This window comes from Montipora foliosa, chromosome 8, assembly GCF_036669935.1.
Source record: "Montipora foliosa isolate CH-2021 chromosome 8, ASM3666993v2, whole genome shotgun sequence".
Lineage (NCBI taxonomy): Eukaryota > Metazoa > Cnidaria > Anthozoa > Scleractinia > Acroporidae > Montipora > Montipora foliosa.
Window position 1 is genome coordinate 46,986,896 of NC_090876.1, and position 12,500 is coordinate 46,999,395.

Below are 12,500 nucleotides of genomic sequence, written 5' to 3' on the forward strand. Positions count from 1 at the left end.
AAATGTTGGGATCAACTAGACCGTGATGGGCGGGTGAAATTGCTCGAATTTCAAGAAGGCTGCAAATACGCCGATTGTTAAGTCAAACGTGTTTCACCCAAAGAAGAATCGTCAATTACATTGTAAATACACTCATGTCATTGATTATGTGGTAGTCTATGATTTATCCAGTACTATGGTAATACAAGCGATTTCTAATGGGGATGCTGGTGCGGATTTAGGGTGGTAGTTCTAATGATTCAGAGGTTATAATTTTTTCCTCTTTTTCCTCAGAATAAGACTTTATAAATCATGTAGCAGAGGAGGCAAAATTGAGAGAGTGTGCAATGGTATTCCAGCTGCAAATGAAATTTTGAAAATGTTTGGGAAGAGTGCATCAAAACGCATATATTTGCTTCTGAAAAACCAGCACCAAGGTATGATTGTATTAATTTGTGGATCATCCACATACAACAATTTTATAGGCATAATTGACTCGTTTCAAAAAACTTATAAACTTTTGGTTGAAGTTGGCACTAATCTAAACTACAAGTCCCAAGTAAATTTGATTTGGTTGCACAGCTTTCCGGTCACACAGCCAACAGGCTGATGTGGATCCCTGAGCCAGATCCAGGATTTTTGATAATTGTCCGTCACAGGTTGACCCTTTCAAACAACTTTAAACTTTTGTAAAAAACTTTAAAATACAAAGCAATGTATTGCGTTCTTTTCAAAATGAAGCTTGATTATCTGCGAAAATATGCACCCTTTTAATAACTTGGCCCTGAAAAGGAATTTCAAATTGAATTTCTGTTTTCATACAAACCTACTTACTGTTAATTTAACTGGTCTCTTGAGTCTAATTTCCAAACTCAGTCTGAGATATATTTTACTAGAAAGGAGTAGCTAATAGTATTGATCTTCTTTGCATTCTCTTACTATCCTACTATATCGTAGCAGTGACAACAACAGGTAATTCCAGATCCAATCCAAACTCCACTTCCTCGAATTCAGTGCCAGCATCCAGCGGTGCATCTACAAGTAAGTTAGACTTAATTCAAATTAGCCATTGATTTCTAATAGAAGAGAAATTGATGTACAGCGAACACAAAGATTTAATTTACTCTAAGTTAAGTTATATAAATTAAGGTGTTCTTCTTCCCGTCCTCGCCCACTTGATTTCAATATGTAAGTGATTTTCATGTCGAAAAAAGTTAAACAAGGCCAAAAACTCAAGTTAACATATATATATGCTTGTTGGATCATGTATATGAGGCACCATTTGCAAATATGAAAACAGAACGCCAAAGGTGGCCAGAAATACCTTTCATATTGGAGAGGTCTGGAACCCAGTATGTTGCCATGGTAACGAAACTGTTAAGCTCAAATTGTGGAGCACATTTAGTATAATCTTACTGCAAAGAATCAAACATTTCTGATGCAAATTGGCTGAGGTATCCTTTTTCATCATATTTGATCAAAATTTGGCTGAGTGTATGACATCATCACTTGACTAAGTTGCATATTTTAAAAACGTGAATATTTCTGGAACAAAAAGAGATATTTGAAAATAGTAAAGAGCATTTTTGTTTTCATGCTGGCTACTTATTTATGTCTTAAAATTGCTTCGATAGAAAAGATGCGATTTTCGTCATAGTGGTACTTCAAATATGGATAGAAAAGGGGATCAACTGTTACTACTATTAAATTTCCAACATCGGTCTCCACTACTTAGTGCTAAATTACATGTAACTGGTCTCTTGAGTCTAATTTCCAGACTCAGCCTGAGATATATTTTACTAGAAAGGAGTAGCTAATAGTATTGATCTTCGTTGCATTCTCTTACTATCCTACTATATCGTAGCAGTGACAACAACAGGTAATTCCAGATCCACTCCAAACTCCACTTCCTCAAATTCAGTGCCAACATCCAGTGGTGCATCTACAAGTAAGTTAGACTTAATCCAAATTAGCCATTGATTTCTAATAGAAGAAAAATTGATGCACAGTGAACATGACGATTTAATTTACTCTAAGTGAAGTTACGTAAATTAAGGTGTTCTTCTACCAGTGAGTAAATGCAAGCTGTGATCTTCAAATTGTGCCTGAAGAATGAGAAAAAAAAAGTATTTCGTTTTCTTTTCAGATCATTTGCTGCATAACATTTGTACATGTATGGCCCTGGCCTAATGGTAGTTTGGCAACGGGTCGTTTTCTGGGTTAACATTGAAACACTTCTGACAATGATTAACTATGGATAGAAAAAAGGTTCAACTGTTACTACTTTTATTAAATTTCCAACATCGATCTCCACTCGATCTTGGTTAACAGCTCATAAATATCTTAGTTTGACGTCATAATTATGGCAAATGATTGCGCAAAGTGTTCCTTAACTACAAGTTAAGCAAAAATTAGAAATAACCTCTTGGTAGTGAACAATGTACATTGCTTTCTGGTACAAGCAAAAGACAATTTAAATGAAACAACTTTTGTCTTATGATTTCTTTTTAGATGCATCTGTTTCCAGTCCTTATAGACCCAGCACGGGTAGACATTCGAGCTTTTCGTCAGGTGAGAAAACTTATGCCAAACACTGGTCAGCATTACTAAAGATATGCAATATTGCAACTGAGTCAAACTGCCATGTATTACCCTATGTGTAGACATCCACCCCCCTACGCAATTTATTTTGAAGAGGGTGGGCAGGCTGCCATTTGCGATACTTTGCCAACAAGATTTAGAGGGGCACTCAAGTTGTCAGATCAGAAATTAACTAAAATTTGCATTGCTAACCTGTATATAATTAGTACAAGGAGAACTTCCCTTATATTTTAAGTCTTGCCACAAGTCTTGATCACCTGCATGTAGTAATTAAAAATACACACATTATGATTATTACAGTAAAATAATGGTTAAAACTGGCTCAAGTTTTGCTGGTAAACAGGGGATAATCCTCAAATAAGTAATCACTCTTAAGCAATAAGCTGAATTTAAAGTTTACACCCAGTATAGTGACGTTTATGTAAGGCTTAATATTCAATCACATGCCATCAGATGAATCATGAAACAGCAGAGCGCACAAAGAGAATACAGGAAACCAAGTTCAGTTACAACATGGAGCAGGTGCTGCAGATGTACTTGTGGACATGGCAATATAAATCAAAAGATAACTTGCTTTATTTCAAATGACGTTTCTTTTTTATTGCCAATTAACACGAACAGTAGTTTTCTAGTTTTCATAGGTACATGTAAGTGGCCAATCTCATTGCACTCTTTTAGACCAGCAGCTACTCCATAATTATATTCTTGTTCAGTATTTATGCTTTATATTACTGACCCTTCTTGAAATCACCTGTTCTAGTCACTTCCTCTAGAACATCCCCTGCAACTTCAGCAGTATCGTCCACCCTGATTACACAGGAATCTATCGGTAAAAATGCATATTTCTCTGAGTGTTACTGTGAAGTATTTGCCAGTTTATAGTGTCCAATACTGAAGTACTTTCTCCTTTACACTAGCAGCAATGTATGCAAGAAAATTGCTCACCCTTTCTGAAATCATCTCTTACAGTGACTACATCCTCTATAACAACCCCTGTAACTGCACTAACATCATCAACCAGCTCAAGCATACAAGGATCTATAGGTGAAAAAACATGGATTGTATGTTTACTTGCATGTACATGTACATTATTGTTAACCTCAACTTCAATTGATATTGCACACTACAGTATTTAAGCTTTAAATTATACATGCAGTAATGTGTATCATACGTGAGATAAGCGATAGTCTTACATATCATATGTGATAGTCTTAAGTAGCATATCAGTATGCAGATACTCCTTTAGACCATATGCTACATCATCCATTTTGATTTATTATTGAAATAACTAATAACCTTGAAATCACCTGTTGCAGTGGCTACCTCCTCTGCAACATCCCCTGCAGGGCCAACATCATCCACCGTGATTACTCAGGAATCTATAGGTATGAACACTTAACATGGCTTATCATTCAAAACAGAAGGAATATGTCATGTAAGCAGGGTTGTCATATCTTAAGCGCTTGTGATACAGTGTACCAATACTAACAATGTACAAAGTCATGTACTTGATTACTAAATTTGTAAAATAATCTGGTGAACTGGAGCTGTCATAAAAATAAATTCAAATGAAATCCTTGTAAGTAACTTTGCTAGCTGAATGCAAATTTCTTGGATTGTGTTTCTCTTTGTAGACATATCCATGTCCGATGTTGAAGATGGAGAAACAGGTGTGTACCTTTCTCAGTAACTACTTACATGTAAGCATTTCAACAATGTGATGAACATACTCGAGTTAACCCTATGACATCATGCATACCTTTAAAACTTATGATTGTAAATTACGAAGTGCCAAATTTTTCTTTTAAATCACAAAGTTGGGATGATTTGGAATGACCTGGATCCAGCTGGAGCATTTGATGGTAGAGGAAAAGGTATGTAGACAGTTGTAAGTAGGCTTCATGATTTAAACTTGGAGGATGAAATTATTGATATGCAAAATTGTAGAGTGAACCTTACTTTTAGCATACAGGGTATCTTTACTTAAATGTACATGTACACCACCTGTGCACCACCACCACCTGTACACCACCACATGTACACCCCAAAATTAGCAATTTTTATTAATAATTTACCTCTATTGTACATGTGCAGGCAGTGATACACTGTAATTTTGAAGGGGGTACCATTACAGCTGTAGTTCTTTATAATAACAAGTACTGTGAGAGGAAGTGTGGGCCAGTGGTTAGGGCGCTTGCCCGGCTTGAGATCCAGAGATTCCTGGTTTAAGACCCACTCTGACCACTTGCTGAATTTGTTCTTGGTATTCCCTTGTTCAACTCCCCAGCTGCACTTGTACATAGTGAACTGGTTTGCCTCCGGCCAGTTGCGATTCTTAACAGTTGCTGTTTTTGTTCTGTTCCATCATTTCGTCGATTATAATGATTCATTGGCCCTGAAAAGCCCCTATGGGGAGCGGTCAATTAGGTATGTATTATGTATTGTATTGTGTAATAAATGGGATCACAGACAATGGAATGAATTACATGTATTCCTCATAACGGGCTGTCTTGTGATAAATGTTTTTTTGTTGTTGTCAGTGCCTATAGCAGAGCAGGATCGAGTAGAGGAAGTATGGTGGTGTGAGGCAATCCTCAGCGGTGAGAGAATACCAGGGGAATATGCAGGCCTTCCAGTTTTCCTAAATTTAACATTTGAAGAGGTTGGTTTGTCTGTCAGTGACATATCCAGTTATGCATCTACATATCACATTTCATATGTCTTGAAATTACATTTTTGATTTCACACACACTATTTTCCTGTGCCAATAAGAATTACGTTTGGGGGTTTCTTTACATGGAAACAATACAAGTTGATTAATTTGGAACTGTAGCATGCTTCAGTTATCTGGATATCCCCCGCCCCCCTTTCAAAAAAACATTTACTGTTTTACCTAACTGACATACGTGTAAATTAAATCACAGTCTATACTGCATTAGTTCAATGCAATAGGATGATCTGATTTGTTCTGTTTGTTTCACAGTCGGCCCAATTGGCAGAGCTCTTGTGCTAGGCTATATAAAGTTATTATTAGAAGAAAAAAAAAAGAGGAATACTTAAGCAGGCTGAGACCCTGTGACTTTGTGAGTCGACATTTTAAATAATTACATTGTAAGGCTTTTCATGTTGACGTTCCTCTTCTACAGATGTGTCACCAGGCTACAGCAGACTCAAAAATTATGATTTTTGTGATTTTAAAACAAGGGGACAACATCCAACATATTAAGAGGTAATGGTACCCGCAATTTTTCTTGTCGTGGGCAAGTTGTGAAGATTTTAAAGATTTAGGATTTTGGATGAAAATGTTATAAAACATTTACACCCTGGTCACATTCAAAATGTTTCTACTATACTTACGATTCCAGGAAAGAAGATTAGCCAAGATTTTGTTATGTTCTTACATGTACATGCTAAGCTTCTATATGAGTATGTTAATATAAAAACATCCACCGTCCTGATGTCTTCAAATATGGACAGACCTCTTTCCTGATTATCCGTAATCAAAGTGAGGTATAAATAATTTACGCATTCGAAAAACCTTTTAGCAGTAGCCATGTCATTACCTGCCATTAACCGAATCGGGAAGACATCCTTTGGCAATTGATTGTGTTATTAAAGTTACATTAGCTTGACAGTGGTGTCCCCATATATATTTCTGGTATGTTGTTTTGATGCAAATGACTTCCCCCCATTGCTCCCTGGGAGTGAGACTTACAGAATTTACTCTGTCTAACTATACTAGATTTTTACTTCAGAACTAGGGGGATCATATTATGTTCGAGTTGTAAATGGGTCAATGTTGGCCTGTGAATTGAAATCACATGGTCAATGTAGATCAGTGTATATCTATACACTGTACATCCAGATAAGGCCATGATTATTTCAGTTTACTACTGGCAATCTCACTTACTTAATTTTACAGACTTTTGAGCCCAATACATGACCACAAACTAGTTTACTTCTGGTCAGCTTTGTCCAACTCCCAAAGTGGCAGGCAAGGTAATTGCTACATCTGATGTACTTAATGCATTAATACTACATTGTACCATAAAATAAATAACTGAATTAATAATTAAAAATATATAATTATAATATTCCCAAACTAATACTCCAGCCACAATACAAATTCATAAACAAAAGCTAGGTTAAAGTGCCTCTGTGATAAAAAATCACTAGCCCTTCTTTAGCTATGCGGCCTTACACATGCACTACATTCTTATAAACTAGTGTACCTTTGACGTAATTTTCTCCTCAATCCATTTCTCTCAAGATCCTAAAGTTGGTAATGACGGACCCTTAAATACGAAGATTCCAGTTGCAATAAGCAGTTGGCTTTTTTGTAAATCAAGGCTTAAACCAGTGGTCGCTTAGTGTTTAGTTCACATAGTTTTAAAATCCAAAGAAAAATAAGTATTGATTTTTTTTTTCGCAGGGACACTGAAAGGAACATGCATGCAGGGCTTAATAAAATCAGATTACATGAATTAATTAGTTTAAGAAAAGGATAACTTTCAACTGAAACACAATTTATACCTTGGTTGTAATTATATGCTGCAAGGTTAAAAAATTGACAAGTAATAAGTTTATTCGTCTTTCATGTGCAATATTGAGATTTAGGGTCCGGTGGACAAATTGGTCACAGCAATGAAGGTGTTTACATACCTTACTCAACTTCTTATCTTCTTTGTATCTGCACGTTGCGAAGGTCCAAGATCACTGTTACAGTACTGTACAATTCATGTACATTATGATTTTAATTATTAAGCATTAAATAAATTATGGTAAAAAAATTTGCTTTGTCAGTGAAAAACAAGTTTGGGTGCAGCAGTGACAGTACTGAGCTTTTTGTCCTGTTACCAACATCACCAAGGCCCATGCTGGTTGAGCGTTATTCAGGTAAAATTACTTGTGACTGTACAGCACTTGTGCCATGCCAACAAGAAGTTATTGTTATCACATTTATCACTATCATTATAACAATAGATATAACATTGAGTGATAAACGTTAATGAGAAGGCTCTTAAGCACAACAGTGGCACCCAATTAGAATATATTGAGGAGGTCACTGTTGCCTCATAGATGCTCTCAGAGACCAGTCGAGTCTGTAGATGAACTTTTGCCGTTCCAGAGTGAAATAATTATTAAGCTGTCTTCTCGTGAAGATGTCTGCTACACCAAACATTAGGGAAGGGACAGAATCTCAAATCAGAGTTTTACACTTACACTGTACATGTTGGATTTCCCAATGTTATGCTCTACCTGCATTTGTACAGTACACGTAACTCAACCACTGTTACTGCCTACACACAGGAATGTAATCCCTTGTTTCAAAAAATTATTCACAGGCGAAACTTTTCAACGTACTGAAGTGGAAACCTTGATGAGAGTAATAGATCAAGGATACTCAGCTATAAGAAGATCCGCATCGGAATGGTTAGTTTTCAACCTGTATCAGAAAGAAGTTCATTAATAAAAATAGTCCAAATTCCATTCTCAATGAAACAAATTAACCCATTGCAAGTAAATAATTCTCACAGCTATCATTTTTTGGATTATACAGGAACTTAACTGATAATTCTTCTTGGGGAGAAGTACCTGAAGGACCATCCAGTGAATCAGGCGATGAAATTGGACCTCATCAAAATGTATGCAGACAGCTACAATTTGCTAACACACGATAAAGAATGTCATATAATCTTAACATTGTGTCCTGCAACAAGTAGGAATACATTAACACTGAGATGTACATGTGCATTTTTGTTCTCCAGATAGAGATTGAGGCTGCTCCAAGAACAGCTACTCAAGTTCCGGTTGACTCACAAAATTTGTGTCCTTCTTTGAGCAATGACATTATGGTAAGTTGCATTATACTGTAGTCTATCAAATATTAAGAAAAATAATGTGTGTGGGGGTAAGCATAGGAGAGGTAGATTGTAATAGGAAATAGGAAATAGCCTGTAGAGTGTAAGATGTTCAAAGAGTGATGTCAACACATTTGACATTTGAATGTACATGCATACCTCATTAAATTATGAATGTACAATTCTTCTTTTGATGAAAACAGTTGTTGCATCATAGTTTCTTTATGCTTCAGTAAGGGGGAAGTTAACTCAAATCTTGACTCTCTCCATTACCATGGACCCAGGTGCTTCTTTAAAACTTAATATTTTCCTGCAGGAACCAAGTGTGCAGCCACTCAAGAAACAAGACGTAGAGGTCAGAGTAAATTCTTCACAATCCAACAACAGGCAGAGCTCCTAGTTAAGGAGACCATACACTTTCCCTTCATCTCTCTGTCTAACGCTACAACTATCCTACATAAATTAATTATACATACAATGTACTTTAGCAATCAAGTTACTTGTCACATTGTTGCTTGCTGTATAAACGTCAGTAGCAATTAAGAGAGAGAGTTGTTACAGAAGTAATATGCTACAAATTAATGAAGCCAAGAAGGAACGTGTGTCTACCTTGCAAACAGCCGCTGTAACTTTTCAGAATGCCACCATTGTCGAGAGTGTTTGATAATTAAACTCAACAGTGTTATATTTGGCAGGTACGAATTAGAGCAGCAAGGGTCAAAAGAGTCACTGATGCACCCCAGAATGGAGGACTGAAAGTTGTTTTACGGATTGGGAATGATCTTCAGAGGGTAATAGGCAGACGATTTAACAAAGGAGCCATGTTTCAGGTAACGGTTTACGTAAATTTTTCTCTGAATAATATTGAGGTACTGCAAATTCCAATTTTTATGAAAAATGCTAAACCATATTCTGTAATGCTTTGTAGGAAGTCTATGACTGGGCAGGCTCAAGAGAAGACGTTCCACTCCATTTTACTATCCAGAATGGGGATAAAGTAATAACCCACGACACACCTATAGTGGATCACTGTTCTCGTTCCCTGATTGAAAGAGTAAGTCTTCAGTGGGATCCAATTTAAGCGCCACACACCACTAGCACCATTTAAATTCATTTTCACAGTCTTCAAAGGTTGGATGAGTGTAACTGTAGTGTGAGAATAAAATTAATATTAATTATTATAAGTAAGGTGCTGCGAAGTAACTGCAAACATACAGCTTTACTTGGTCATTATATACAAGAACAAACATCGATTACCTTAGAGGCAAATGACATGAAATCAACTTAACAAAATTAATCTTAACTTTGCTTTCAATTTGTTCTTCTTCAGAGCGAGAAGGAGGTCCAAGCCTTAATCTCCTCTCAGGTAAGGGAAGTAATTGTCATCAAAATATAGGCCAACATCTATCATTGTACAAATACATTTAATAGATCATGAGTAGATCACATCTAAGTCGGTGGTGATGTTACAAAGTAATGATAAATGATACGATTTACACTCAGACATGCACTTACAATTTTCAAAGCACTTTCCATTGTAACTTGGCTATTGTAAATCTATTAAATTATATCAAGTATCATTGCTTTATAGATGCAAGTTTGCTTGAATTTATAATCCAAGCAAATAACAAAGTAGTGCAAAGAACATAAATAAATAACCAACTACTGCATAAATGTAATAAAATGAACAAATAAATATGGACTAAATCTCCCTAGATTGTAATGTAAACTGTCAAATATGGAGCTAAATTTGATACTAGAGACATGTGAAATGACAAATTATCATCATTATTATTATTATTATTATTATTATTATTATTATTATTATTATTATTATTATTATTATCATCATCATCATCATCAGGTTCTTAACATAGCCAGGACCTCTGTAACCAGGCTCTTTGTGAGCCAGGATCTTTGTGACCAGGCTCTTAAGAACATAACCCTAGTTATAATAGTTCTTAATCGAACCAGGACCTCTGTAACCCAGCTCTTCGTGAGCCAGGATCTTTGTGACCAGGTTCTTAAGAACATAACCTTATTTTATGAGTTCTTGATATAGCCAGGACCTCTGTAACCAGGCTCTTCGTGAGCCAGGATCTTTGTGACCAGGCTCTTAAGAACATAACCTTACTTATAAGAGTTCTTAATTGAACCAGGACCTCTGTAACCAAGCTCTTCGTGAGCCAGGATCTTTGTGACCAGGTTCTTAAGAACATAACCTTATTGTATGAGTTCTTAATATAGCCAGGACCTCTGTAACCAGGCTCTTCGTGAGCCAGGATCTTTGTGACCAGGCTGTTAAGAACATAACCCTAGTTGTAAAAGTTCTTAATTGAACCAGGACCTCTGTAACCAGGCTCTCCATGAGCCAGGATCTTTGTGACCAGGTTCTTAAGAACTTGATAACTGTAGTTGTACTACATGTAGTTCTATTTATATCCGGGAGCCCTGTAAGAACATAACCCTGGCTGTACGAGTTCGTAATATATCCAGGACCTTTGTAACCAGGCAAGGATCTTTGTGATTATAGGCTCTTAATGGAATTCCAGGAACAACAAAAGAAAGGTATAACTTATGAAAAGACTGTAGAAAAAAAAAAACCACTGAAAGGTAACCCCTAGAGGATCTATAGTCAACCTTCTGTAAACATCACCAATGTAGACCTTCTGTGAGTTAAATACCCAGGGCCAAAATCATAAGACTAAACTTGAACGGAAACAAATACATCATTAAAATTTTGAAAATTGAGTAAGGCTTATACCAATTATTTTGTGGTAAGGCAGCTAATCTATTTATTTAAGTGATACTGTAACAGTTTCTTTGGTTAAAATGTTAAACATGAAATGAATGAATGTGCGTGCATGTAAACAGACATCCAAGAGTGATTCCTAATGGTAAATTTGTGATAATAATGTTAATAAGTATTTATTCCATGACAATGATAATGATGAGGATGATAATAAAATAATAATCAGAATAATAATAACAATAACAATAACAACAACAACAACAATAATAATTGTTTATAAAGACATCACAAGGAAAGGGCACCAACAAGAGAGGACAAGACAGAGAGCAATTACACGCAAGGGATGTCAGCTATATAGGAGCATTTTTTTACAGCCTCGCCTGCCTCAATCTTACTTTGCTCAAGAAGTTACAACAAGATGCAACACAGCACTAGCAAAGACAAAAAACAATGACTGTGTATACTCTCACAATGTACAAACATGGAAGTTCACCATCTGCTACCAAGTCGTGTATATGATGTAAAAGAAAATAGAGAGGATAATAACACACCTTCCCTCAGATGCCAAAACTTTAGCATTCTGATGCTTCATTTAAGCCAACACTGCCCAAAGGAACTCTATATAAGTGTACTGTATGCTTTATAAGTTATTGTAACTTGTGTTCAACTTGTAAACTTGTAATGGACAATCTGATTTAAGTCTTTTCTTTAAAACTAACCATTCAGTAACTGCAAAATTAAAGACAAATAGTAAAACTCTTCAAACACAAACACTGTAGATCAATGCTTATATTTGGATGCATACTTCCCTCCTTTTTTTTCTTTTAAATCAGGTGTCCTTTAAAGGGAATTTCCAAGTGCCAGAGGACCTTTCAAGTACGCTTGTTGGTAAGTAGAGTAAATGTGATACATGTACCGGTATACTACAACAAATAAAATGGCCTTTCTAATAATGTTTGTGTTAGTGCCTATTTGTATTTTCATTGTTTTAATACATCAGATTTCGGGTGCTTTTTTGCAAATTTGCCAAAATTTTACATCCCAACAAAGTGCCAAGTATGCCAATGTAATAATATGAAAAATAATATTTTCACCTGTATTTTCATTCACTTGGACCCAATCACCTTATTTTCAATTTGTTGAATACAATATGGAATAGTTCGATCAAGTGGTATTTCATGAGTGCAATTTTGGTGTGATTTGGCAATGCTCACCCAAAATGCAGTGTAGTTCATATACATGTACCTGCAGCTTTTTGGTTGTTACAGGTGTGTGTTAAATTTCAATGATCTCATAGATAACAGCAT

The 12,500-nt window shown here is 35.9% G+C and overlaps 2 protein-coding genes across 21 annotated transcripts in view; one reads left to right on the top strand and one right to left on the bottom strand.

Annotated features, from left to right (window-relative positions):
* Positions 1–66: 66 nt before the first annotated feature.
* LOC138012411 (uncharacterized) overlaps positions 67–12,500 on the bottom strand; it is a 15,481-nt gene continuing 3,047 nt past the window's right edge. For 2 of the 20 annotated variants that reach the window (XM_068859173.1, XM_068859174.1), the window contains 5 exons: positions 3,888–3,959; positions 3,526–3,618; positions 3,317–3,403; positions 2,773–2,837; positions 67–2,084 (listed from right to left, as the gene is read on the bottom strand). In XM_068859173.1, coding sequence (XP_068715274.1) covers positions 2,031–2,084; positions 2,773–2,837; positions 3,317–3,403; positions 3,526–3,610 — 291 coding nt within the window. In that variant the 5' untranslated portion in view covers positions 3,611–3,618; positions 3,888–3,959 and the 3' untranslated portion in view covers positions 67–2,030. The other 18 variants (XR_011125028.1, XR_011125029.1, XM_068859169.1 and 15 more) reach the window with 18 other exon arrangements.
* LOC138012410 (uncharacterized) overlaps positions 8,318–12,500 on the top strand; it is a 5,106-nt gene continuing 923 nt past the window's right edge. The window contains exons 1-6 of the mRNA XM_068859157.1: positions 8,318–8,435; positions 8,758–8,796; positions 9,137–9,271; positions 9,370–9,495; positions 9,772–9,807; positions 12,027–12,081. Coding sequence (XP_068715258.1) covers positions 8,322–8,435; positions 8,758–8,796; positions 9,137–9,271; positions 9,370–9,495; positions 9,772–9,807; positions 12,027–12,081 — 505 coding nt within the window. The 5' untranslated portion in view covers positions 8,318–8,321. The remainder of the gene's footprint in view (positions 8,436–8,757; positions 8,797–9,136; positions 9,272–9,369; positions 9,496–9,771; positions 9,808–12,026; positions 12,082–12,500) is intronic.